Source organism: Molothrus ater, chromosome Z (assembly GCF_012460135.2).
Source record: "Molothrus ater isolate BHLD 08-10-18 breed brown headed cowbird chromosome Z, BPBGC_Mater_1.1, whole genome shotgun sequence".
NCBI lineage: Eukaryota > Metazoa > Chordata > Aves > Passeriformes > Icteridae > Molothrus > Molothrus ater.
Genome location: NC_050511.2, coordinates 24,040,888 through 24,068,116, shown reverse-complemented (window position 1 = coordinate 24,068,116; position 27,229 = coordinate 24,040,888). Strand labels below are relative to the sequence as shown.

General features: G+C 36.0%; 1 protein-coding gene across 2 annotated transcripts in view; it reads left to right on the top strand.

Moving 5' to 3' along the window:
* The window catches only part of SV2C (synaptic vesicle glycoprotein 2C), a 119,509-nt gene that overhangs the window by 28,499 nt on the left and 63,781 nt on the right, over nucleotides 1-27,229 (top strand). Inside the window, exons 2-4 of one of the 2 annotated variants that reach the window (XM_036402725.2) lie at nucleotides 1,239-1,316; nucleotides 5,023-5,726; nucleotides 26,254-26,434. In XM_036402725.2, coding sequence (XP_036258618.1) covers nucleotides 5,147-5,726; nucleotides 26,254-26,434 — 761 coding nt within the window. In that variant the 5' untranslated portion in view covers nucleotides 1,239-1,316; nucleotides 5,023-5,146. The remainder of the gene's footprint in view (nucleotides 1-1,238; nucleotides 1,317-5,022; nucleotides 5,727-26,253; nucleotides 26,435-27,229) is intronic. The other variant, XM_036402723.2, reaches the window with a different exon arrangement.

Genomic DNA, 27,229 nt, shown 5'->3' with positions numbered 1-27,229 from the left:
TTGCAGATGTTTTAACCATCATTAATCCACATTCATCCTGCCATTCTGGCTTTCCTGTAAATAGAAAAAGAAATCAACATATGGAACCTCATCCCATTTTCCTTCTTGTTTATAAAACGACATTAACTACAAAATAGTGTTATATTGCAAAGTACCCTATTTTTGCCATTTTTCACCATTCTCCAAGTCATATTCTGACCACCATGTATTACAATAATCAATCAACTTAGCTTTACGTAATTCTTCCCCAGAATTACTCTGTTTCCAATGTGCTAATAAGCACCCCAAAGGAGAACTTTGCGGGATAGAGGTGTTGCCGCCCAAAATCCCTTTAAGTTTCTGCACTCCAAATATACCACAAATTGCCGAACCCGCAACGCTTTCGTGATTGTCTTATGGAATGGCGCCTAGGCTTGTACCAGCAGGAATTCCTTTAGCCTAGCCAAGCGTAGCTTTCACTGTGTCTTATTGGCAGGCACCCAAACCAAAGTAAAAAGCACCTTACCTTTCTCCCGGGGATGTTGCGAGCGGCAGAAGCGGTTGCGGCCGATCGAGCTCCCCGAGAATCCCTTGGTGCCGGCTGGAGCATGGTCGAGTCGCGAAACTCGCTTCAGCAGCACCCGCAGGGTCCCATCTGGGTCGCCAAAATGTTAGCGTTCAAAAACACATAATCACATAAGCGATTATATGCGGTGCTTTTTATTCAAGAGCTCTGGGAGTCGGGGTAGTTTCCACCCAAATCTGATTCCAACCATACATTCGAGGTGAACGTGTTTTATACTCTATCATTACATAACTTTCATGTTAATTATTAAACTTTTGTTCTATTGTATACACAGATTTCAGCTACACATAGCCCCCTTTAAATTTCCAACATAGTTTCTCACGATTCTTCTTATGGTTATATAATAATTATATTTAATTACTAAACAATCACCACATCTAACAATTATATCTTTTATCATACTGCTTACTCAGGTGCAGTGATCTGAGAAAACACAAAGCCCAGTATTTTCAAAGACTATTTTTAACATTTTCCAAGGCTTCACTATCAATGTGACTAGAGACATGAGAGAAAGAAAATTTGCTTAAAATACTGAAACGTAGCTTTTAATCTGCTAGCATTACCCAAAATGAATCTGCTTCACACCAGCTTTGATGCCAGCTCTTGTTTATTTTAAATATCTTAATACTTCTATAAATAAGTACCCTTTATTGAGGATTCTATTCTTTATTAGGTTATACTGAAGTAAATACTACCCTGGAAAAATAAACAGAAGGCTTTGCACATGGAGAGATGAGGAGGAAGTTTGCAGGTATGCTGGTGAATTCGAGGATGGGTTGTTTTATTTTCTTAATTACTGAGAACACTTGCAAGATGATAGCATCTTCTGTTTGTGAATTAACATACTTCAGGCGCCCCATTTAACCTGGGATATAAAATAATTTGACAAGGTGGTAAAATTGGAAGTAGTTATGATCTATGAAATGCACATTTGAGTGTGACTTCCAGATCTGTTCTGAAGACTTTATTATCCTATATACGTATAGTTAATGCCACTTTTTGGAGTATCAAGTGAGTCTTCTTGCAGCCTATATTAAGCAAAGATCTGAGTCTTTGTGGGAGTGAGTTTTCTGACTTGTCTTATATTTATATCTTTATGGGATCTCACTGATTTATTTTGTTATGTCCAATCTTTATTTCAGATGTGTCCCAAGCTATACAGAATGCTAAGTGTAGTGAAATCTGTGAATGTACCAGTGGAAAAGAATAAATATTAGAGCAAAAGGATGCTTTGATTTTTATTTTGTGTGCATCTTTGAGTGTTTTTACAAATTGTTTTTTTTTTTTAAGGTGTTTCCTGAAGGAGTATTTCTGTTTCTGGCAGAAACACTAGTTTCCTGGGATTTTTTTTTGTTTTAGTTGAAGGAATTGAATAGGAATATGGTGTTTGCTTTAGTGAAAGTCAGTGAACGTGTTGGCTGAATTGGTTGGTACAAAGAAGAGTGTATAGCTAGACTATCATCTCTGCTTTTGCTGCTTTATGCTACTCAGGTAGTCATTAATCCTTACTCTGTTAGACTTTCCAGTTACTTACTTGTAGTAATCAGTCCAACATAATTGAAAGGGTGGGAAGCTATCATGCATGGGCTGTAAATTATTCCTCTTTGTACTTATCACCTTAAGGCACGGATTTCAATTCATTAAGAAAGCAAAGCTGTTTTAAAAAACAGTGTTCAGATTAAGCATTTTGCTTGGAAACTTCAGCAAGATAGAAAGACATTTCTGATTTCTGCCCAGACAGAAATTTTGCTCTGTCTGTCTGCATGTTTTTGGATGACAGGGTTATCATAATTTTAGTGAGTATGAGCAGGTGAAATTCCTTGTTGATGTACCTGGTTTATCACAAACTGCAGAGTAAGTTCAGTTACTTTTGCAAATTTTAATTTTTTTGAGTCTGTTGAACTCATGGGGTAGGTGTACTACCCCAGGGTAGTACAGGGTAAGGGTAAGGCATGGTTTTACCAGTGTTGGCTCTTAGACTCTTTGTTCATTTGGTATTGCTAAACTCCTGCTTTCTTCAAGATATATGTATACATACACACACACACACACACACATATGTATATATATATATATGTGTGTGTGTGTACATATATATATATACACATATATATATATACATATATATATATGTGTGTATATATATATGTACACACACACACACACACACACACACACACACACACACACACATGCACCCTTTAGTAATGGGGAATTTGACAACTGAAAACCCTTGCTGGACAAACAAAAAGAAACAAATATCAGTCTAAGAATGAGAGGAATTCAGAATTTAGGTTAAATGGGTTGCATGGACACTGTAAAATTATCTAAAATCTAGGAATACACTGTACTCATTAGCACTCAGAAAAGTACCTGTTAGGATTTCATGGAGTTCGTGAAAGTATTTGTAGAAGGTTTCAGCAGATCTATGGATGTTTTGATGCAAGTTCAGTAACAGCTAGTAGATACTTCTAGCTAGAAAGATAACTTCTACTGAGCACCTTGAAAACTCTAATTAGAGAAAAAGCTCTAATTAGAGAAACTGCCTTGGCATAAAAGATTCACCAGGATGACCTACTTAAAAGGATCATCATGCACCTAAAGTCAGGCTACAGTTTGCAGTCATAAATATTACATCAGGACCTTTTTAAGACTGCATTTCTCTTCCAGTAAATGCTTCAGTTCCCATTAATAGTTGAGTAGTGCCATCACATCTGATTTCTTTGAGAAACAGTCAAAGTATATGAAATTAATCCAGAGGAAGATACTAAAAGACTTTTTTTACTATAGGTGAATTTCTATTATTACAAAGCTAGGGAAATATCTTTTCTCTTCTAAAGTCATGTCAATGTGATTGTAGGCTTCATTTTCTTGTATCAGAAGTACATCACATCCTTAGTTTATTTAATGCAGTCTGTAGTTTTTTCCTATCCCTCAAAACACTATCAGCCCTAAAACTTATGTCTGGAGTATACTTCTGGAGACAGTTTATGCAATAGAATGAATAAAGGACAACTTCTTAAAGCCATTCCTTGGTCTCCTCCCATAAAGCTCTGAGGGCAGTTCACACTGCTTTAGAAAGGGTAATAAGATTAGCTTCAGAAATTTCCATCTATTTTTACTCCTGCATATCTCACTGCCTCCTTAGTTGCATTACTGCAGTTTTTCTGAGGTAATGCTGGAAAATAGATCATTAAAATGATCATGATTAAAAAGAATCTTTTCCCCAAGCTGGAAGCAGGCCATGTTTTCTTAGAAGCACTGCTAAAAACCTTGCTTGTTTTCTCCCAGGGGGGAGGCTTCTACAATCTGTTGCAGTGTCCAGATTCACTTATGTGCACATGCGCACACACGCACACATGCACTCACACACACACACACACACACTTTGGACACGTGAGTAATGGTGCAATTTTGTAATTGATTTTAGCTGTGCTAACTACAGACTGTTGCCAAAAAATGATTCTGCATTTCTTCCTTCTGTATGCTTGCATGCTGCTGTCATTTCTTTCTCCCACGCCTAGTGATAGTGCAGATGTGTGTTGAGCAAATGTCTTGTAGATATGCCTGAAAACCGCACAGAGGAGAAGGGAATGGTTAGTCTTAAGTCTAATAAGCAAACTGCTCTTGACTCATTGTGTCTGCAATTGGGGCTGCACAAGATTGAAAGACACAGCAGGGGAGCAGGGAGGAGAACTGGGGAAAATGTCTTGGTGCTTTCATGCAGCTTGGTTATTGGGAGCTCATGCTGGACTAACACTGGGAGATGCATTAGCTGATAATACACAGTTGCTCCACTCTGTCCCTACTGTGGGTATAGATAGCAAAGAAAGGAATGTGTCTGTCCATGACTTAGGTATTGGGAATCTCTAAAGTGTGAAAGTGCCCCCACTTCTGCCCACATAGCTCCCCACACTGAATTTTTTAGGGTGGAATTTCATATTGCTAAGACTTGGTGTGAATGCCCTGTAAATGCACTGGCCAAATTCAGTCAGCTTTGAGACACTGGTACAGATTGGAGGAATACTAACTTTCTACAGGATTTGTGTTAAATAGAAGGCTAGAGAGGTATTTCATGGTAGCTCACTGAGAGAAAGGTTAGTGTTTGTAGCCCTTTCCTACAAAACAGGGAGTTCAAATGAGAAAGGATATTGCAGACAGAGTCAATCTGATGTATGGAATTGCTTGATTTCTTTCAGAATAAAACCTGCTATCCAAGACTAGACAGTAAAAAATTGAATTCTGAAGATTCTCTGCTAGTGATATTAAATTTATCTTTTGCATATTTTCCTTGTAACCTGTGGTATTTGTATCTCTGAAGAAAATGCAGGCTTTTATATTCGAAGCCCTCTATTCTGAAATTCAGTGCTTAAATAAAGATTGGGATGATTCTGTATCAGTGTGAAGAGGCATCTAAAAATAGCAAAGTATAAACTTTTTTCTCTTGTATTTTACAGGTTGAATATTACAGCTTCACTTGTACCTGGGCTTTTTCCACTGATGTCCAATACCCAGTAGACATTCCAAACAATATTTGGCAGGTGCTTTTGCAGCCTAACAGCGGTCCTTCTCTGACACAGGATGGAGGACACCTACAAAGACAGGACTTCACTAGTGAAAGGGGCCAAAGATATTGCTAAAGAGGTGAAGAGGCAAGCAGTGAAAAAAGTTAATAAAGCAGTTGACAAAGCCCAGGATGGCTACACACAGAGGTCCTACAGTCGATTTCAGGATGAGGAAGATGATGATGATTACTATGGCCAAGGAGGAAGTTATGGTGTAGAAGCTAATGATGACGAAGGATCAAGTGAAGCAACCGAAGGACATGATGAAGATGATGAAATTTATGAAGGGGAGTATCAGGGAATCCCCAACATGGGGCAGGGTAAGGATGACATGGTGGCCTTAGGTCAGTCCATGCGTGATGAATACAAGGATCGTCATGAACTGGAAACAGAGAGGAAAGCTGATGAAGAAGAGCTGGCACAGCAATATGAATTGATAATACAAGAATGTGGCCATGGTCGTTTCCAGTGGGCCCTCTTCTTTGTGCTAGGAATGGCCCTAATGGCTGATGGGGTTGAAGTGTTTGTGGTTGGATTTGTGTTGCCCAGTGCTGAAACAGATATGTGCATACCCAATTCTGGATCAGGATGGCTTGGTAAGTAAAGTTCTTCATTCTATCTTTTTGCTATTAAAATATTCACTTATAGTAAGACTAAATATGTATTTGTCAACAGAGAAGCTTTTATAAAAAGCTTCTATAAGAATTTATATTCTGTCTTGAATATAAATACAATTATTTAAATTAAAATAAAATATATGTATTAAGAATTTAATTAATGTTGTAGTTTTATTTTTAGATTATTGTTTTCTTAGTCAGTCAGTAAATAAATCACTAAAGAGAAAGACCACACTGTAAAACTTAATAAGGAGAGGGACAAATTTTGTTCTCCTATACAAGAGTAGATGTCCAAATGAGCTAATCTAAAAAAAAGTAAAACCACAAAACCAGCCCACAGATGGAGAATTGGAGTCTTGTTGAAATTATAAAGGTGTAATAAAGAGCAGATGATACAGCTGTATAGCAACGTTTTCACACATGAACCTTTGAAATGGTGAGGTGAAATTAAAGCTAGAAAATGAAAAAATTCCAGTGAAAATGCTATCTATTACAGCCTTTCACTCTTTTTGTTTTTAGTCCTTTTATGCCAATGACTGCTCTCCAGCCATCCAAAGAGAATGCTGTTTACTTAGGGTCAGAGTGACAGAAGAATGAACAAGAGCCTGAGGTGTGCTTTTTGTGTCCATTCTGCGGATGGCGATAGGCTGTGTCCCACCCCCTTGCCTGCTCCCTCCTGTGGTGTGGAAAACAGGCAGTCTGGGCCAGTTTTGTGTGGCTTGGTAAGAGCAGCAGTGCTGCAAATCAGGTCCATGCTGTCTTCCCTGGACATGCTTGGGCACAGAAGGTAAAACAAGGCTCTCATGGGGCAGGGCTGGAGAAAAGTTGTAGAAATGGTTCCCCAAGGAAAAGGGGAGATAGGAGCCTAGGCAATTGGGACAAAGCAGGAAATGAAATGTATATGTGTAAATAAGTTACTTGGGCCTGAAGACTGGAAAAAAGGAGGATTTACAAGACATTTAAAAGCCTTTGTTTTGTAGCAGATGTTCTGCTTGCACCCTCCATCTTTGCAGCAGATGTTTATGTTCCAACAGATCTCATTTTAGCTTTGCTCAGTTTCCTGACATATTGATACCAGCACTGAGGGTCTGTGGGTTTCAATACTGTGGACTGCAGTCTCCCACAGTTACATCTCTAAGTCTCCCTCCAGGTGACAGGAGCATAAGTGGAAACAGATGAGGAGTTCTCACATAACTGTGTCCTTTGCATTATTCTTTGCTATTTGATCATTTGTTATTAGAACTACTTTGCCTGTAGTGCAGTGATTAAACTTAAAATGGAGGGAAATAAATTATTACAGTTTTAATGGTTAAAGAGATTATATGCTGAATACATATAATCTGTTTTTTATTGCTTGTTTACACTAAATGCCAACATTGTATGTGTCACGGTTGGACCTGTGAGCTTTCAAGTCTACTTCTTAAAGAAGGATGAGAAACAAAGACAATGCAAACCTGTATCACTAGATAAATGTCAATGAGTCAGTGCCGATACTAACATACAATGCATCTTAGAAAAGTAGTGAATACCCAATTTGCTTTTTTAACATGATTTTTTCATCTAGTCCTTGGCAGCTGACTTCAAAATCTACTTTAATATCTTTAAAATCTACACCTCAATTTTTATAATTTTTGTAATTTTTATAATTTTTATACTGGTAGAACAAAAATCCTTTCTCTCACTCCCATTTTTAATTACTGATAAACCTGCTTGTTTTACCACATACACCCTGCTCAACAAATGAAAGAGTCAAAATTTTCTTTGTTCTCCAGGGTGATAAAATATGAGGGTAACCCCCAAATCTCCAGTTAATTAATATTACATTGTATTTTCTACAAATAATATTCTTTCTAAACAACTGCATTAAATATTATGGAGGTATTTGGAATTGGCAGTGGGGAGTATTGTTCCCAGAGTAACAGGGGCCATGAGTATTCACATCCACCTGTTGGGGTCTGACCTATGTCAAGAAGGTTGAAGATTTCCCTGTCACTAGAGTTCTTATGATGCTGTCTTGAGATGTACTGGAATAAGTCTGTAAGTGTTTAACTAAATTCAGTACAGAAGCTGTTAAATACATCATAGTTACAAGTATTTGTATATTTGTGTGTGTGTGTGTGCGTGTGTGTGTGTGTGTAAATGATGCTTGTTGACAAAATTAAGGTAACAGCTCAGCTGTGCAAGCAATGTATTCTCATGCCTGAAATATAAAAATCATAATATATCTTCCTATTGCAATAATATAAAACTAGCCTCTCTGTTTTGGTATTAACAAATAATTGTGTACTAAACAATTAACACACAAAAGCAGGAAAGAACAGTGATAAGCAATTTCTTTCCCAGTGTGTATTGAGGACATTGCAACACGTGACTGCTTTAGCAATAATTTCACCAAAAATGTATTTCTTGCCCATTGTTACCAAAAATGTATCATAAGCTGCAAGTAATCAGTACACTAATTTACATATGGCTTATAAACAGAGTAGATATGCTGCTTGCAGACAGCATAACCTTAATTCCACTGATACAAAATATTCATTGTACCAGTGAATGCTTAGTGAAAGCTTTTTTATGTTTTCATAACTGAGCCCTCACAACCATGCATTTCAATTACTTTGCACTTGTGATTTCACATTATAATTACATCCTAACTGAGGTCTTCCAGACAAGCATAATTCTTTTTCTCATGATTAGAATTCCGTAATCCAGAGGATTCTGACATTGTTAGAATAATAGTGTCACAGGACTAATGTTAAGAGTTATAAGGTAAAATCAGTACACTTATACAGTATTTATTTTTCAGGCAATTTTCTAGACTGTCAAAAGGCACACTAAGAGCATCTTAATTTCTCTTTGAAAAAGCATTCATTGATTTAGTTGTAAAAACTAATTTCTCATATATCATGCCATGACAGTTTACTAGGGAACTTGAGCTAATTAAAAACATGTGACAATATTTATTGACCCTCCCTGTTGCATCTTTTATTTTTTCAAAATTCACTTTCACAAGGACAATTTCCCAAAATCCTTCCATATTGACCCTTACATGAGCTTGAAATCACTGTTTATTGATCACCAGCTATGTCTCAGAGACTATAAAGTCACATAACAAATGTGCTGGTGCCATGAACTAGCCTCAAGTTGTCTTTTGAATTCATTAATAAACCAATACTTTTTCATCTCAAGTAAGTGGTTTTCTTAAGAAGAGGGCAGTTGACTAGCTTAAATTATTCAACATTATAGTGACACGTCATAAAGCATGAGAGAAAGGTGTCCTTGATGTATATATAACTTGGCTGTACTTGCTAACTCCTGCATTTAAGTGGATTCACACTGGCCTCTTGGGTTCTGGCACCAATGGGATGAGACTGTACCTTCGTGAGACAGGTGGTGGGCTCAGGCGTAAAGATGTTATTTTAACACTTTTCCTGCTTGCATCTTACCTCTTTGGTTTGATCAGTCAGAAACAGACTGATCTTAGGTTAATTCTCTGGGCTCTGGTTTGGATATACTTTTCTATCCAATTTTTCTCTGTCTTTGCATTCAGATTGGTCTTTGCATTCAGATTGCTCTTAAGTTTCATTGCGGGGTTTTGGGGTTTTTTTTGTTTGTTTGTTTGGGTTTTTAGTGGTGGTGGTAGTTTTTGTTGTTGTTGTCATTGTTGTTGCTGCTGGTTTTGCTTTGTTTTAATGTAAAATTTTTATTATGGTTTTTTCTTTCCTCAGCATGTCTGCAGAAACAATGTTTTTCCTAAGCTAGGCAAAGCTAGTCTTTCCCAGGTGTATCTGTTCAGGCTGCCTGAATGCTCCTTCTGACTGTCCTGTCTCTGGTTCTCCCATGGGACCTGTAAGGGCTCACCCTTTTGTGTAGGACCCCTGACAGCTGCACTGCTGTCACCATTGTTGGCAGCACATACAGGCTGACTCCTGCTCAGCTGGTCTTAAGGCCACTCCTCGCAGCATCAGTTGGCACCTTTTTCAGATGGACACCTCCATTCCTTTTTTGTTCCTTTTCATGGAATCATAGAATAGTTTGAGTTGGAAGGGACCTTTAAAATGTCATGCAATATGCAGGGACAGCTTTAACTCAGTCAGGTTGCTCAGAGGCCCATCCATCTCAATAGTAGAAAAAATCTCAACATCTCAGGATTTAGTGATTATTTTTAAATCTTCTATTTTTATTTTTTGCATGTGTACCATTAGGACATCTTTTATAGAGGCCAATTGCTTCTCACTGATTTCTAATAGTCTCCCTGGTCTCTTTTGAATTCCTATATGATCCTCTGTATGAAATTTAGACTGAATGATCTCTGGAGGCTGAATAGTCTTCGACTCTGTCCTGTCTTACCATTGCGTTAACCTATGTGTTAGTCAAGACTTTGGTACAGATTCAAAGATAGTACTGTAACAAACTTAGAAATAATTTTTATATGTAAAAGACATTCTTAGCTGATGAGCCAGCCTACAGACATTTTCTTCCTTCTAAAAAACACAAGTATTGTGGTAAATCACTGGACTGATAATGCAGGTACTGTGAATATGAACAGCAACAAACAGCTTACTGTGGAAATAAAATTATTTTCTGAAACCTCACATTTAGTGTCACATAATACCTTGACCTAAGGGTTTTTTCTGTTATTTTCTGAACTTAATGATCAATTTTTTGTAGTATTTGTAGAAAGAAGAATATAATTGACATGACTAATTATTTTGGGCAAAAGCTGTTGTCTCAGCCTGGGACAACAGCCTACCCATTCTGCATTGATTACTAACTTGCATATTAGCTGCTTTAGTAACAGTGGTTCCCATGCCTACTCTGTCTTAAAACCTACCAAACATAACCAGCATAACTTTAATCCACACAGTTCTTTCTCTTTACATGAGAAGAAGTGCTCTCCAGAGGCTTGGTAGCTGATGTAATGTGCTTATAAGCTCTGCTAAGAATACCAAATGATCTCTGAATTTTTCCATTTCTTAGTTTAAAGAAGTACTGGATTGCCAGATCCTTGCTATTTAATTTGATTCTGGTTTTGCAATGATAATTTTTGCCAACTTTATATTCAACAAATACCTTCCTTCAAACTTAGCAAAGACGAATACAAGTCCTTCCATCATGACAGAATAACCCAAGGCACTTGTCGAAGCTAGTCACTAAAATGCTGGGGAGAAAACAGCTCTGCAGAAGGATCTGTGCCTTTTAGTAGGAAGCAAGTTGACATAGGAATAGGACAGCAGTGCCTTGCAGGTGCATTGGCAAAAGTGACCAGTAAGCAGAGGGGAGTGATTATTTTCTGTTCTGAACACAGTAAGCCCACATGGTGGATTCTCTGTCCTGTTGTGGAGTCACCTGAAAAGGAGAAATTAAGAAATGCAGGCAAATTTAGTAGAGAACCAGTAATGTCACAAGAGAAGTAGAGTACACAGATACAAGAAGCAAAAGGACCCGGTGTTTAGTAGCACAGAGGAAAGAGGTCTGAGGTGAATCTGTCTGTACTATTCGGCAACAAAATTGAGAGAAACTACTGTGAAGGTGAATTAAGATTTTTCTCAAAGGAGCACAAAGATCAGAAGTTGCAGTTGGAGATCATCTGGTACAATGAAGAAAGTTCGGAGTGAGGTGGTCAACCAGTGGGAATGTTGCATAGAGAAGCTCTGGGATGTTTGGGAGATTCTCAAAAGCTGACTGAAGGCCTGAAGCAAAGTTATCTTGATCTGAGGGCAACTGTGCTTTTAGCTGAGGTCAGAATAAAGCTCTTCAAAAGTCTCTCCTAGCCAAAATTTTTCCAATTATGCAAATATATGATACTTCCTCCTACCTATGACTAAAACACAAGCTGCAGCTGTTGCACTTCAATAAGCTTTTAAAGGAAATGAGAGTTAGAATTCATGGATTGTACATAGGCTTGCTGTTTCAAACACACACTAGGGTCTAAATTAATTTAGGCAAAATCATATAGCTTTCATTACTTGTTCTTCTCCTGAGATCCGGCAGAAGGTAGAAGCACGTCACCAAATGGTGGTGAATGAGGGGCTGCACAACCTGAGTTTGATGGGAGTATTTTTTAAATATTCATGTATCTACATGCCTAGTGGGATTATTTGCTGGTTAAGAGGTTTGAATTTTAATACATTGTCACAAAACTGTCTTTACACCACAGTAAGCCTACTGCTGAGATAAGCAGTTATCTGTGTATAAAATTGTTGTCTTGTTTTGTTGAATATTAGTATAGGTCACAGAGATGGATGAGACCTCTTCCATGTTACTGCATAAAATACAGTGGGAGAAGGGGAGTGTCTTCTGGTTATATTCCAGTTATTAGTATGGTACTGCCTTTGTTATGACACAATACACCACAAGTGGCATAAAATAAAGGAAATACTGTTTCTCTTTTTCTTACTATGTTATGTTGATGATGACCTAGTAGATGTACTCTTAGACATTTGAAATTTGTATAAATTTCAAAGTATGAATTTTATTCAAGAGAGCATAGACAGCAAAAAAGTTAGGTCCTTAAATATGATCTGGTATATATACACAATAAAAGCATCTAGGTAAAGACTATTTACTATTGGAGCCATATCAGATGTTTGCTAGTGAGGTATCTCACTGAAATAACAGTGACAGTCTGTTGCACTTACAGTTAATAGTAGTAATAAATCTTTAGCAGCAATAGAAATATTTAGAAATAGAGCTGCAGTCATTGAAATGCATCCTAAATATTCCAGAACAAGGTGAAAATTGGTCTGTAGGATTAATGTCTTACTCCTTCAGAAGGAGATGCCAGAAATTCAAATGCCATCATGCATGCTGTTCACCTTTGGTGCAGTTCAGCTCCCTTGCAAATGACATTAATAAAGTCCTCCTACTCAGTGCTTTTCTCACTTCCCTTCCAAACAGTTTTTTGAGGGTGAAAAATTAAGGGACAGATCCTTACAATTTCTAAGCTGTAACAAAATATGGACATGTGAAAATGGTGGTTATGTCTGGTTTTGTTTTCTATGGGGAAAAAGGGGACAGTGGAGGGAATAGGCAAAGGGATTTTGTTTGTTATGACCTGGACTAAGCCTGTATCACATGGAACATCATGGACTGTCACGAGACAGGATCGGGGAGCACAGATTTAAACCATTAATGAAACACAGTGTACTCAGTGCTCTGTGCTGGTGCAGCCTCCCAGTGTAAGCAACTATCTAAGGTGGGTCATAGCTACCCTCTTTTTCTGAGTATGATGTTGTTCCCCAACCACTTTGTTGAAGCCAGTATTAAGAGGGTGAACAGACCCATTTCAAATGTTTTTCCCCTTTCAGGTTGTTTCCACATGCAGCTTTACTGCAAAGATCGATAAGGATCATTGACCCCAACCCATCATCCTGGTCAGGACAGCCCCAAGAATCATACCTGAGAGCCTGAGAGCATTGTCCAAACAACTTTGGAATTCTGTCAGGCTGGTGCTGTGACCACTGTTCTGGGGAGCCTCTTCCAATACCCAGCCACCCGCTGGGGGAGGAACATTATCTTGTTCCTGCCTAGACTTCCCCTGGCACAGCTTCATGCCATGTCCTCAGCTCATGTCACTTGTCACCAGAGAGATCAGTGCCTGCTCCTCTGCTTCCCCTCATGAGGAAGATGTAGACTGCAATGAGGTCTTCCCTCAGACTCCTTCAGGCTGACCTCAGCCACTTCTCATAAGGCTTCCCCTCGAGACCCTTTATCATCTCCATTGCCCTGCTTTGGACACTTTCTAGTAGTTTAATGTCTTATTTTTATGCTGTGGCACCCAGAACTGCCCCCAGCACTGGAGGTGAGGCTGCCCCAGTGCAGAGCAGAGCAGGACAATCCCTCCCTTGTCTGGCTGGTGATGCTGTCCCTGATGCCCCCAGGACACAGGTGGCCCTCCTGGCTACTAGGACACTGCTGACCATGTTCAACTTCCATATCCCTTTCCAAAGTGCTACTCTCCAGTTTTTAGTATCACTTATTAGCATAGAAAATTGAATTTAAATAATTATTGCTTGTAGTTTTCTCCAAATCTGTCTCAGAGACTGAGTTTGTCTAAAATAATCTAAAATCTTTGGGCTGCTTTTTTGCTCTTGACAGGTTATTTTCTGGCTCTGCCTATCCCAGCACAGATCAGTAATTTTACCATTTATGTCACACAAATTTATAGTCCTACAAAAGTGGACAAAAGAAAGAAATGCTTCCCAAAGGAAAAGCCTGAGGGCAATGTTGATTTCACACATTTAATTTGGCTGTCGCCTTCACTTTTTCCTCCCTCTCTCAACTACCATGGGATCCCTGGTTGACAATACATCAATTCTTAAATCAATGTGTCAAATAAAGTTTTTTAGCCAAACTGAACATTTAAAAGAATATGGTGCAGTCTCTTACAAGTCTCAGTTTGGTTTATTCTGCAGCAGAGTTTAGTATAATCTGCAAGCTTTCAGATTTTTTGCATAGCTTTGAATTTTGCATCTTGCATCAAATGCTGATCTATGAAACGAAACAGAGAATGTATTTCCTTGTCAAGACAAAGAAATATTTTTACAGAGAAAGTGGTAATGAACTTTCTTAAGACATGGACCAAATATTATTTAATGGCTTGTTCGTCACAGCTGAGTAAATATCTTGCTATGCATTTAATTCTTGAATTTAATCTATCAAGGATTTTTGAGCCTGTCAAAGTTTGACTTGTCTTTTATCTTACACTCTGAGTATGTTGAAGAATTGAAAGAAAATTGTATGTTATTATAGCAACCATTTGAAATAGCTTCCTATTCCAGACCTTTGGCTTGTTTAAGGGAGTGTCAGTGCTAAAAAAGATGGAAAAAAGAATTTTAATCTGGTCTGGCTTCATTTTAATGCAGATGTAAATTTAATGCAGATGGGCACATCAATTCTCACTTTACACACTTGTTTCACTTGTTTGAGCTATCAGTTTATAGCTCAAAATGTATGAAATATTACTACTTTCATAACTGATGCAGAATCAAAGTTGTGGTTATACAATATTACACAAAAAATACTTACACAAAGGAATACATGAATAGGACATATGTAAGTTTTTTTAAATCTTCCCTTCATGCAAATGCTTTTTCAGCAACAGCTATAATTGTCGCTAAAAGTCTGTTTGATTTAACAACAAATCACAGGATACTGTGACATTTACTGACATTTATAATCAAGTCTCTTGCTTGCATTTAGTCTTACTCATTTATCAGTGCTTTGTCAGCCCTATACAGAATGAGAAGTATTGATGTAAGGGAACAATATAAATGTAAGATTTTGTAGTTTCACATGCTATTAACAGGCCACAGGAGTCTGGGGTGAGTTACTCACAGATTTATCATGTGAGCAGAACTATGGGTAACTTAGGGAAGTTCTGTTCATAATATTAATTTTTTTTACTAGGGAATCTCATATTTTACACTCAGATCAACTTTACTTACTACTCACACTGCTAGATGGGAACTTCCATACTGCTAACTGGAAAAATGTTGTTCCCTGGCTCTACTAAGCCTATGACATGTTTACACAACATCTGTCAATCTGCTTCAGCTAGAGGAAAAAAACCAAGAGATTTTGATGGCGTATTACATATATTGAGTTATTCTTGCTTAACAAGTAAACTTTACCCAGGATAAATATGTAATGACAAAGACTCACAGAAACCTGTTTAACTGGCAGAAAGGTGTTTTTACATAGTTTTTTGAGGGGATTGCAGAAAGTTGGGAGAGTACTAAAAGTAGAAAAATTAAGAAAATGGTGTAAAGTGAAACTGGATTTACATCCATTGTATTAAAGAAGATCTGCGTTTTCAGTGATAGGCAAAAGTGGCTATTTGCAAATTTCTTTGTGTCAGTCTATCTGGACTGAAATGATTTGCTTTATACTGGCAAGAAGTGGAGCATCTTATATCAATTTGAAGGAGTATAGATGAGTATAACCCATGTGATATGTGACTCTATTGCACTGCATATTGCTTTTGTCTGTTGTTCATCAGACCTGCTCATTTTCACAGAGAACAAGTATTTTCCTAATCCGTTAGAATTCAGGGCAATTTTCAAGGTTGGTTCTGAAGTTGCCACTAGCAAGTCATGTTCAATGGATATTATAAACTGATAGATGCACTAATCTAAAAAAAATTCCATTTAGACATTATAACAATGCCTCGTGGTACCATGGTAAATACATAATTAAAAAGCCTGTTTTGTTTCACCAGCACCTGCAGGTGTATTGTCATCACACAGAAGATTACTCTGATTCATTATTCCTAATTTTGAATTGGATTATTTAATCTGTTTCATTGACTGTAATTTGGAAAGCAGAACGAAGACATGGAATGGAAGATTTTTTTCACTCTCATGCAGCTCTATGCTAGGTGAGGTCGAGCAGGCATTTTCTCAGGCAAATATGTGTGTTTCAGACCCTTATTAATTTTGGTAATCTGTTTCTGAACGAGTTCAGCCTAATTCAATGTCTGTTTCTGAAAGCAAAAGGTTTGGTTAGGTTTTAGTGTTTTTTCTTTATTTTTCTTTGGGGTTTTTTTCTGCTTTGTTTTTTTTATTGTAATTTTTCTTCCCCCACCCTTCCAGTTCATTGGAATAATGATGGTAACAGCCACTGTATTGATGCAACAAAATAATAAGAAGATTTATGAGGAAAGGAGTTTACTTCTGCACTAGGATATACTTACAGAAAACAGACTTAATGGCTGATTGAAGAGATAACCAACAGTTTTCTTAAATATTGAACAGAAACAACTGAAATTGTAGTTTTGGTAATTAGTTCTTAGTATCATGTATTTTGATTTACTGCCTTGGATGAATCTTTTATTAATGTAGGTTTTTATGGTTTGGAATTTTTGTTTTAATTCAACACTAATTAAAAGTTAGTGGTATTCATGGGATGTGCTCTGTTTAGGGTCAGAAGCAGGACTAGTTGAATTAGAAATTAATATTCAGGCAATAAAACATGTGGCCAAAATGAACAGCTTTGATATGAAATGAGATGATTAATGTAGATGACTGCATGGGCAATTTAAAGCTTTAGTGAAATATATCTTCTGGCTTTCAAATTTAATTAATCCTAACTCATTGCACAGTGCTATGCACTGTTCAAGCATATGCAGCATTTATAATCATTCTGATTCTCAGGAGTGCCATGGAAGCGCTTTTCAAATTGCAAAGTCACAGCAATTTCTACCATGACAGGGTCAATTCAGAGATGGACAAAAGTGCAATGAATTTAGCATCTAAATCTGAGAGCAGAAAAATCCAGAGGAACCTCCCCAGTTGCAGGGGGATAAAACAGGAATTAGGGGGCCTAGGACAGCTTAACTAGGTGTGTTTTATCCAAAGCTTGTCTGTTAGGATTTTCTTGCTAGTGCCAGAGGGAATTGTTGGATCAAAGGAAAAGATAATGTGAAAATAGTATGTTCAATGATAGCACCTACGGAATCTGTCAACAGCTCCATGTCATCACCTGGGATTACCTGAGCTTATGTTAATGTCTGTGCTCTATATATTGCATATTGGTAGCTACCATCTTGTAAAATATTGTTTATATGGGAGGAAAAATACCATGTATTATTTGCTTTTTACAGTTCCACATTGTTAAATTTGAATGCTGATTGACTATTTGTGTTGGAAGTAGCAAGGAAATAGTGCTTTAATCTTTTTTTGTATAATGCACAGTTGATTTATCTATCCAAGTAATACCTGTATGAAATAGCAGTATGCTGCTGCTGGCTGAAATAGTGACTGTGAGTATCCAGTTTAGAAATTATTCCAATGAAGAAATGGAATAACTCTGATCAAATATTTATTCTGATAAGTCTGTTATGGAATAAATAAAAATTATGCTAGCATCTGGTAGGAGATAATACTTTTTTTAAAGACTTAAGTTCTTGGCATGATAGCATTTTAAAAGTAGAAGTGATGATGACAATGTACTGCTGCCTTATCAGAAAATGCAGCTGTGCAGAATATACCTCAGCCTAGCAAGTAATCTATTACCTGTCACAATCTCTGCAGCTACTGATCTTCTTCTATTAATTTATTAATATATCTAATTTGGATATGAGGATGAGCAGAAGCACTTATTCCTTTTGTCATTACAGTGTTTCAATTAAAATAATATCTGAGTACATAAGAATGTGTGTTACTAATGAAATAATAATCCAAAACTGAGTATTATTTCATTATTAAAACAAAAAGTATCAGCACACCTGCAGGTGTAAATTTTAAACATACACTATTAGGAAAGTGACTAGCATGCAGAAATGTAGGGCAAGAAAATATTATGTTTTCTTCCAAATGAACTGAGAATTTAAAGGTATCACCTTGGTCTGCACTAAATATTTAAAATAAAACTAGTTTCATTAGCCTAAGGAGGGGAAATACAGAAGCAAAATGCTTCATGATGGAATTTAATTGAGCCTTATGCCACAAGCACTGCAAGTTGTAAATCTCACAACTGAGGTACAGGAAACTAATCAAAATTAAGCATATTAGGCATATAAATACAATATAAGGATGCCAGAGGGAAAAAACAAACCATATTAATAACTGAATGAAATTTGTGTGAATGATTGTTGTGGTCTCATTCATTGTTGATGGACAGTATTTCTTTTATAGGACTAGAAGAGTTTCGATCAAACATTTCCAGCAATGAATTTTCATCTTTGTGATTTCTCTCAGGGTGGATCTATTGGAGTAGATTCCTGAGACATGCAAGTTTTGTTCCTTGGGAAAAAAAGAAATGGTTTTGTTTTGATTTGTTTTTTGGGGGCCTGGTTGTTGTTGTATGATTTTTCTTTTTTTTCCTTTTTATTCTTTTTCTTTCTTTTTCTTTCTTTTTCTTTCTTTTTCCTTTTTTTTTCTTTTTTTTCCTTTTTCTCTTTTTTTTCTCTTTTTTTTCTTTGTCTTTCTTTTTCTTTTTTTTCTTTTCTTTCTTTTTCTTTTTTTTTTCTTTGTTATCTTTTTTCTTTTTTTTTCATTTTTTTTCTTTTTTTCTATTTTTTTGTTGGGTTGTTGTCTTTCTTTTTGTTTTATTTTGTTTTCTTTATTTAATGGAGATGATAGAACAGTTCTTACTTCCTCTTTCCATCCAAGAAAAAGAAATTCTTGGCTCATCTTTGATCTTTTAACCTTTGGAAGAGCAAGCTGATCTGTTTGGGTAGCCATACCATCAGGTGATTTTTACTTAAGTCTTGGTGTTAAATTGAGGCAAATAAATGGTAGGTATTTATCAATCTAAAGTTTTGGTGACATAAAATTATGTATAGTCAAATTTTGTCTTGCATTACATTCTTTCTGCTCTCTAAATATGTCAGAAGCCCTATCTGCTTAGTTTCAGTTGGTTTTGGGTTCTGCATTTGTTTCACTTTTCGGGTTAAGTTGTCTCGAAAATTTGGACTTTGTTCTTTTGAAAAGGAAAAACTATGGGAGAAACCACCAGTTTTGTGTTCTTTTTACTTTTTATTTAATGTTTTGTATTTTTTTGGCTGTATATTTTGTTTTGTATTTGTGAAACTTCTTTTTAGAACTAGAGTACTGGGCTATCTCACAACAATTTTCTTTTACTAAATCACTCATCAAGTTATAATAGTCAGTCATAATATTACAAACCTGTATTTTTTAATTGTTTGTGCTGCTGATAATGTAGCACAAACAATTACATTTTAATTTAATTTAATTTTAAAAAATTAAAATTTTTTCTCATTATCTTTAAGATCATAAACAGGTTTGCATGAAGAAGTGTTGAGTTACTTGCTCTTTTCCCATCTTTGCTGGTCAGCTGAGTATGATATTACTTTTCCTTGTTTTTGCTTTAAGTTCCATTTTCTTGATTTTCATGGTTGAGATCCTGTATTGCAGCTCATCAGTAATGTTTGAGAACAGGATCATTTTGTGTGAACCCTGGACAGAATTAATTTGATTTTTATTTATATGGAATTGCTGGGTTGGTATTTGACTGAATGTCATCAGATGTTTGTAGGCATATTTGAAAGTGGTGCTTGGGTTTGGTGGGTTGTTGGGTTTTTTTGGGTTTTTTTTTTTCCTTTGTTTGTTTGGGATTTTTTTTCCTACTAATGAAGCAGACAGGCTATTTCTTGTATAGTTTTAAATTGATTGCCGTGAGCTATCAATTGTATGAGATTATTTTTTGCAGCTTGTACATCAGAGAATTTCCTTGAGTTGTTTTCTTATGTAAATACTAAAAAACCAGAATTTTACAAAAAAAGAATTTTAAAAATTTGTTTTGGCTTGAAACAATATTTTTAGATTTTTTGCCTTGATGAAAACACTAATGATTCTGTATTGCTCAACAAATTTAAGAGGTGAGGGTGTATTTTCATTTTCCAATAGTCTCACTGGAATTTAGTCTTTTCCTTTTTCTTGAATTTATATCTTTCTTTAGTTCTTATGGAGATAAAGTTTTCCCTTTTTATTGACTGTGAAGTATATCCAGAATGTTTTGTGAACTAAGCAGCTAAAAGATATGCAAAAGCAAAATGGTCTATCATGCAAAGGCTTGTCACTTTGGAATTATTATTATTAGAGAACTAAACACAGAGGTTACTCAGCTGAAAGTTTTCTTCTTGAAGGCCCAAGAATGACTGCAGCATGATAGATGCTGTAAAAACTTCTATATTGAGAATGGGGAGCTTCAACATTCATTTTAAAATATCTTTCATGCATTTAAACAGATAAACCCTATTACCCTGATTTCTAAAAGTAATTCCAATAATACAAGTGAACCTTAACTGTCTGTAAATGTATTTTAAGCCAAAGAGCAAAGAGCTTCAAAAAAAGTGTGTAATTAAGCATCTGTGCTAAAGAGTGTGAAATTTCATATCAAAGCCTGTCTGCAGTTGTCTTGACAGGGAAGGCAGGAGGAGTGGATTAGTCTGAAAAGTTGTAATAGAAAAAGAGCCTGACATGCTGTGGCATTTTGGGGATTTATATACATTTCATATTATTAGGTAAGATAAGTCATTTAACATCTGAAATTAAGACACTAAATGTTTACTATGAGAAACAGCTAAAGTTTAGATGAAGGAAATCCAAGGCTTGAGAAGTCTTGAACTTGCAAAGACTCATGCAAAAGTTTAGTTTTAGTTAATATGGTGTCTATCTCACATGCTTGCTGGAAAACAGCACCTATCAGCTTTTTCAGATGGCTGAACAATTTGTGGTTTACTTTAACCACTTAGATCCACACATTAAAATTTTACCATTCTGTGTATATAGAGCTTGCCGTTTCACCACTGCAAGAAATATTTAGAGAAACAAAGAAATAGTTATTACAGATAAATATTAGTTTGTGGCAGTTCTTAATGTAAGAATATTGCAGCCATGGTACGTCTGAGGGGATGAATGGCATAATAATAAAAATAAAAAGTGAAGATCAAATATATTAAGTACATAGGTTTTAGACGTCTAAATACATGGGCTAGAAAATTTGAGTTCTTTTGTCAATTTTGGAGTTATTACAGCTTTGTTATATTTGTTGTCTTAATGGGTAAGTGTTTGCCTTAATTACCTCCCATTGCAAATACTTAATTAGAGGTTATGTTTGACAGTTACTGCATAGGTTGCTCCAATTTTCCAAGTCTTTTCTGATCAAAGAAACTATTAACAGATTATAATTAAATACAGGTCTGAAAGATTATAGTCTTTAAACTCCAAATATACTGTATTATCAGGATTAAAACAAATTTAAATCTGGATATTCTTATTCTTATATTCATCATGCTACTTATAGGCATTGCAATACTTCACTATGAATTATTATATTCTAAACAATAGCATATGGGAAGATCCAAGTACAAGTAAGTAAAACACTGATTACATTATAATTCTTTAAAAAATTGTTTTGCTTGTTATGGAATGACGTTTATAATTGCTCTTTCCAGAATAGAAATGATATTTAAATCTTATTTTTAAAGTCTTTTTATAACGTGTGTTCTTTTTCTGGCTGTATGAAATGCTTTCCTCATTCAGACAAATTACCCAAACCACGTAACAGGAAACAAAAACTCCATGCTCATTTTATAACTGATTTACAATAGGTATGTTAATGCAAAAAGCTAATCAGGGAGTCCCATAGCCTCTGAGTCTCTCTATTGCAGCGAAATCTGACTTTTCTTTCATTGCTGTATTTTTTCCTGACTAAATACACTTACAAACTGATTTCTCAGAAGGTTTTGTCTATCTTTTAAATACTAGGCTATGAATTACAACTGATATCAGCAAGTAATAAAGTTATGGCAGTACAAGGAGTAAAATACTGCTTAACTGAAGTGACTAGTTATGCATTTATTGTTATGTCATTGTTTAAATTGTCCATAATTAGCATTTGGATACCAAGGGAGTTTTTGGTCAGCTGTTTGTTAGGCTAAACTCTTTCTAGCAGTATGAAAGATGCTGTGTACACATACCTGTAAAAATATCTAGCCATCTGGTAGCCAAAGTGTGTGTATAGTGTAAAGCAATCCCACACTAAGGTTCCCTTGTCTGAAGAGGATGTGTGTATTACATACATTTGTGCAGTGGGTGAAAATCATTTAAATATGTAAGAATTCTGTGATGGAAAGAAAATACAGGTTTGTTAAAACTTGTCAAAAGAACAATAAAAGAGATTATTTACTTTAGCATGTTTCTTTTCAGCTACCATCTGCCTCTTCTCAGTGCTCTTCCAAAAATTGACAGTTTTAGACAGTTTTGTTACCTTGTGGGGAAAATCCAAGACATATGATACAGATATCCTTCGAAGTCTTAATATATTTAAAATATGTTCTAAGGTCAGACTGGATATCAAACCAGTGAGTTCCTTCCACTGTATTAGCTGATTTCTTTAGGGAAAAGTGTACAAAAAGAAAGAGAAAAGTAGCCAGTCTTGTGGTTGGTAGTAGCTGTTCAAAAAAGGAGTACCGTCTCAGCATTACATGCTAGGTTGACATCTGTATACATCTATAGATTGACGAACAATGTGGTACTTAATTTTTACATATATGAATTTATGCAAAATGTAATGTGTGAATTATAAAAGATGTGCAAAAAATTTAGTGTTATCCACAAGACATTTATGTTCTGACCAGTGGTATAACATAATAAACAAGAACTACAAAGGTTAGAAGAGAAATGCTCTTGATAATCTGATGACAATAAAATTATCATCTTAGCTCATTGGCTACTTACATTTGTCGGGTGGTTGTTCAGCTATTTTACATGGTTAGAGTTCTCCTGTGCCGTTTTTCACTTTTGTGACTTATTGTGAATATTGCTGCAAGGTAAAATGATCTTAAGGAAAAATTCGGAAGTTGAGACAAAGAGCACTTTCTTTTTACATGATGCAGGAGGGGTTTAAACTAAGGTTTACTAAAGTAAACTAAAGTTTACTGAACTAAAGAAGGGAGAACTTCAATCTACCCCAATCCTAGCATTTTGGTGCCGGTGCCAGTGCCAACAAGAGACACCCAAAATCTAGAGAATTTTCAGAATCTGGCAGGTTTAGATAAGGAAGAAGTTCTTCATTATGGGACAGAATGTACAGAGAAGCTGAGAATGCACTGTCCCTGGAAGTTTGCAAGGCCAGGGGGAATGGGAGTCTGAAAAATCAGGTCTAATGAGGAGTGCCCATGGCAGGGGGGTTGGAAATAGATGGGCTTTAAGGTCCCTTACAACCCAAACCATTGTATGAATGTCTTACAATAAAGAGAGACCGAAAATACAGAATAGAAGGCAGAAAATGTACCAAAACGTGTACTGTTGGTAGCTGCAGTAGGTTCAGGATGGAAGGGTTATATATCTTTGGTCAAGGACAGGATGTGTGCAAAGACTACGAGGCAATTAGGAAAAAATTGGAAGTTAATATAATGGGAAAGAAAAAGATAATGCTGCTGCTCAGAGAGCAGCTTATTTATAGCAGTTTATTGACAGGATGAGAATATTATTTTTAGCAGCATCTTTCAGATGTTCTTTAGGAGTATTACATCAGTATAAGAGTCCAAAACACAGTACAATGACCAAAGGATTTTTCATCTAAAAGAAAGGGGTTTTTTTTTAAACTCAAGACTTGGAAACATTTTTCTTTCATTGTTCAAAATGTTTTGATATATTTGTGCATCACAAGGAATGTAAATTGGTAAAATTATGATTATTTGCATCGAAATATTTCAAAGTTATCTCTATAAAGAAATAAAAGGCTATTTAATTGGTCTTCTCTATTTCTTATATTAGAATGTTGACTGGGAAAACCCAATAATACTTATACGGAAAAGAATGTAATGAATTTCACTGTAAGAATAAAAATGAACTTTTTTTCTTTTTGAAATCTGTCTGCTGGCAATATAGCTATTTGATGATCTTCGCTATATTCTTTCCACTCCTACTGTCAAGCAAGCAGCAGATCTGTTGGATGGAGTTTCCAAACTGCTTATGGGCAGCGATCCACCTGCAGCATGGTGAAATAACCCACAGGAGAGATCTCAAAGCCGTTGAATGAATATGCTAAATTACCCATCAATCTTTGTCTCTTTAGGACCAGGAAATACATTAGCCATGTGCATTTACAGGAAAATCTCAACTAGTGGAATAAAATTTCTGATCAGAATGAAAAAGCTATCCAATAAATGTCTGCTCCTAAACACCTCTATACTGAAAAAGAATACTGTAATGTCTGTGTCCTTCCTGAGCTAAAGAAGGTAAAGAAAGATGTCTTAGTAATTCTGTGAATTCTGGATTTACTTGTATTATCATCAGTATTTTTTGATGAAAGTTTAAGAACCCAGCAAAATTTAGAAAATATTCATTGACAAATGCTGTTTTTTAGAAGACACTTAACTCTTTTTCTTACGGAGTTTGTTGCTTTAGCAATTCTGTGATGAGCAGCATGGGATCTGTTATCCTGAGATTAGATGCAGCTCTGAGAAATCAGAAGCATCTGATTTAAAGGAAGATGCCTCTACTCATGGCAGGGGATTGAAGTTTAAGGTGGTCTTTAAGGTCCCTTCCAACCCAAACCACTTTATATAATTCTGATTCTATAATCTTGTTAATATACAATATAACACACAATGGGTATCCTCTTTAAAAATATCCTATTTCAAATTATGTCTCATAAGGAAACAGCAGTGGAAACTACTTGCATGAAAGGGAACAGAGACACTTCAGGGTGTATAAGACCCTGCAGATGTCAGCACTTCAGATGTTATTGTCTGTAATTCCAAGTACAGAAATACTGATGAGTAAACTCTACACTGATATGCATTTAACCAAGCCCAGGAATTTAAATGGGTTTTCTTCAGCTTCCTTTACCATCCAACTACCTTCTGCAGGGCAAAGTTGATTCTTTTGGAGGCCAGAATTTCACAGCAATTACAGTCCATTAGAGATGCTGGAGAATTTGTCCATTCTTGAGATTAATCAAAAGGCGACACATAACAAAGATTTCTAGTATTTTAATTACTTCTAGCACCTTAGAGAGTAATTCCTGCTCTGTAGAAGATGGTAGAAATATGCAGAATATATAAAACCTAACCTGGGAAGTTCAACAAGAAACTAGATGGAAAAAGAATTCCATGTATTAAACAAAATACAAAGTTAATGGTTCTGTCCAAAACTTGGGAATTACTTTTTCCTTCTGACAGTCTGCTCAATATGTTATACATATTTGTCAGATGTTCCACAGGGTGTTTGGAAAGGAAATTATGTACAATGTGTTAAGATGTGAGCAATTAAAATGTTAAATATTTCAACTTATCTTTCTGTGAGAAAGTACATGTGGAAACACAATTTATGCTAAAAAAATATCACCCCAATATTCTTTTTTGCTATACCATTTTAAGAAATGTAACGGTATCTGTTACATTTATTATAATTATTGAGAGGGGGAAACACAACAAAAAAACCCCAAAACAACAAGTCAAGAACATTACAGTGTTTTTGCTTTGAAAGGACATTGACAAATACACTGATGTAGGAGGGAGAAAAAACCAATCAAGATGGACGTTTTTGATTCTATAGATCTCAGGTGAAAAGTGTTTGTTTTATAATTAGCACATAATACTCCCAGCGATCCTGATGTTTAATGTCCTGCAGGAGATGTTCAGACAAATTGTATCTGTAGGGGAAGTAATATTTTTTCACAATATTTAACATGAATTCATTTTAATTCTGAGGAAATAGTGGCATTTTCTCCTCCTATTCAGACTTATTTGCCTGCATGTTCATTGTTTTAGCTAGATGCACCTTTAGTATCTATACTAAGCTTCAGTTTTATGTTTATATTAAGTGTGTCTGGTAACAGATGAAAAAAACAGTAGGAAATCTGTTCTCTCTAGATACATTTACAAAACTGTGCATGTAATTTCTATTCAGTGAGAAAGGATAAAATCATCAGTATACTAATCTTTTTGTAAGGTTAGGAGGTTAACTGATTTTTGGTGTGGTCAATTATGTAGCTGACAAAATATCTCTTTTTGTATTTTTGTGTATTACAGGGAGTATCGTGTACCTTGGGATGATGGTGGGGGCATTCTTCTGGGGAGGCTTGGCAGACAAGGTGGGAAGGAGACAATCACTCCTGATATGTATGTCTGTCAATGGATTCTTCGCCTTCCTTTCATCCTTTGTCCAGGGCTATGGCTTCTTCCTCTTCTGTCGCTTGTTTTCTGGATTTGGGTAAGCTCCTCTGGTTTTGTTAATTTTCACAATTCTGTGTGTTAATAAAACTTTTCTGTTTGCATGAGCGCATTATTTAGTGTAGAAATACAGTCTGTATCAGTGGTGAGAGAACTAAGCAAGGCAGCTACTACACTCCTAAATAGCAACCTGAAGGGGAAGAATAATTTTGGGGGAAAGACACAGACTGAAAACTGTGAGATTGAGTTTGTTCTTATATTGCAAAGGATTTGTTTTGTGAAGTTGATCAACTTGCTTAACTCTTTTAAGCCTCAGCTTCTTTATGTACAGTATCTTGTTCAGTCAGCAAAGTAATACTCTCAATACAGGTGTACACTAAGTTTTTGGTAATATTTGTAAAGTTTCTAATGTCTTTATGTGCACAATATTGTGCACATGGCATCATAATAAATTTACAATGGGGTCCTAAACTGTGTCAAATGTTCTCCCTGAAACATTTGGAGTTTATGAACTGTGTTTTCTTTACTTTTCATTTAAATAACTTCTCAGTGATTAAATTTATAAATATAAACTTTTATGAGCAGAGAAGGACTTAGATAAGTAAACTACTATGAGAAAACCTATACCTTTACTGCACACTTGGATAAACAAGAGCTCTGTTCTGCTGACTGCTTGGTTTAGCACTTCTGGTCATTGCTTGACTCAGATTAAGACTCCTAATTACAGTTCCAGTTCAGACCACTATCAGTCTTTGGTATGCTGAATAGGCAGGATCAGATGAGAGCACAGCAGCTGTGCTGTAAAGCCACACACATGAACTCCATTTCTTTAATG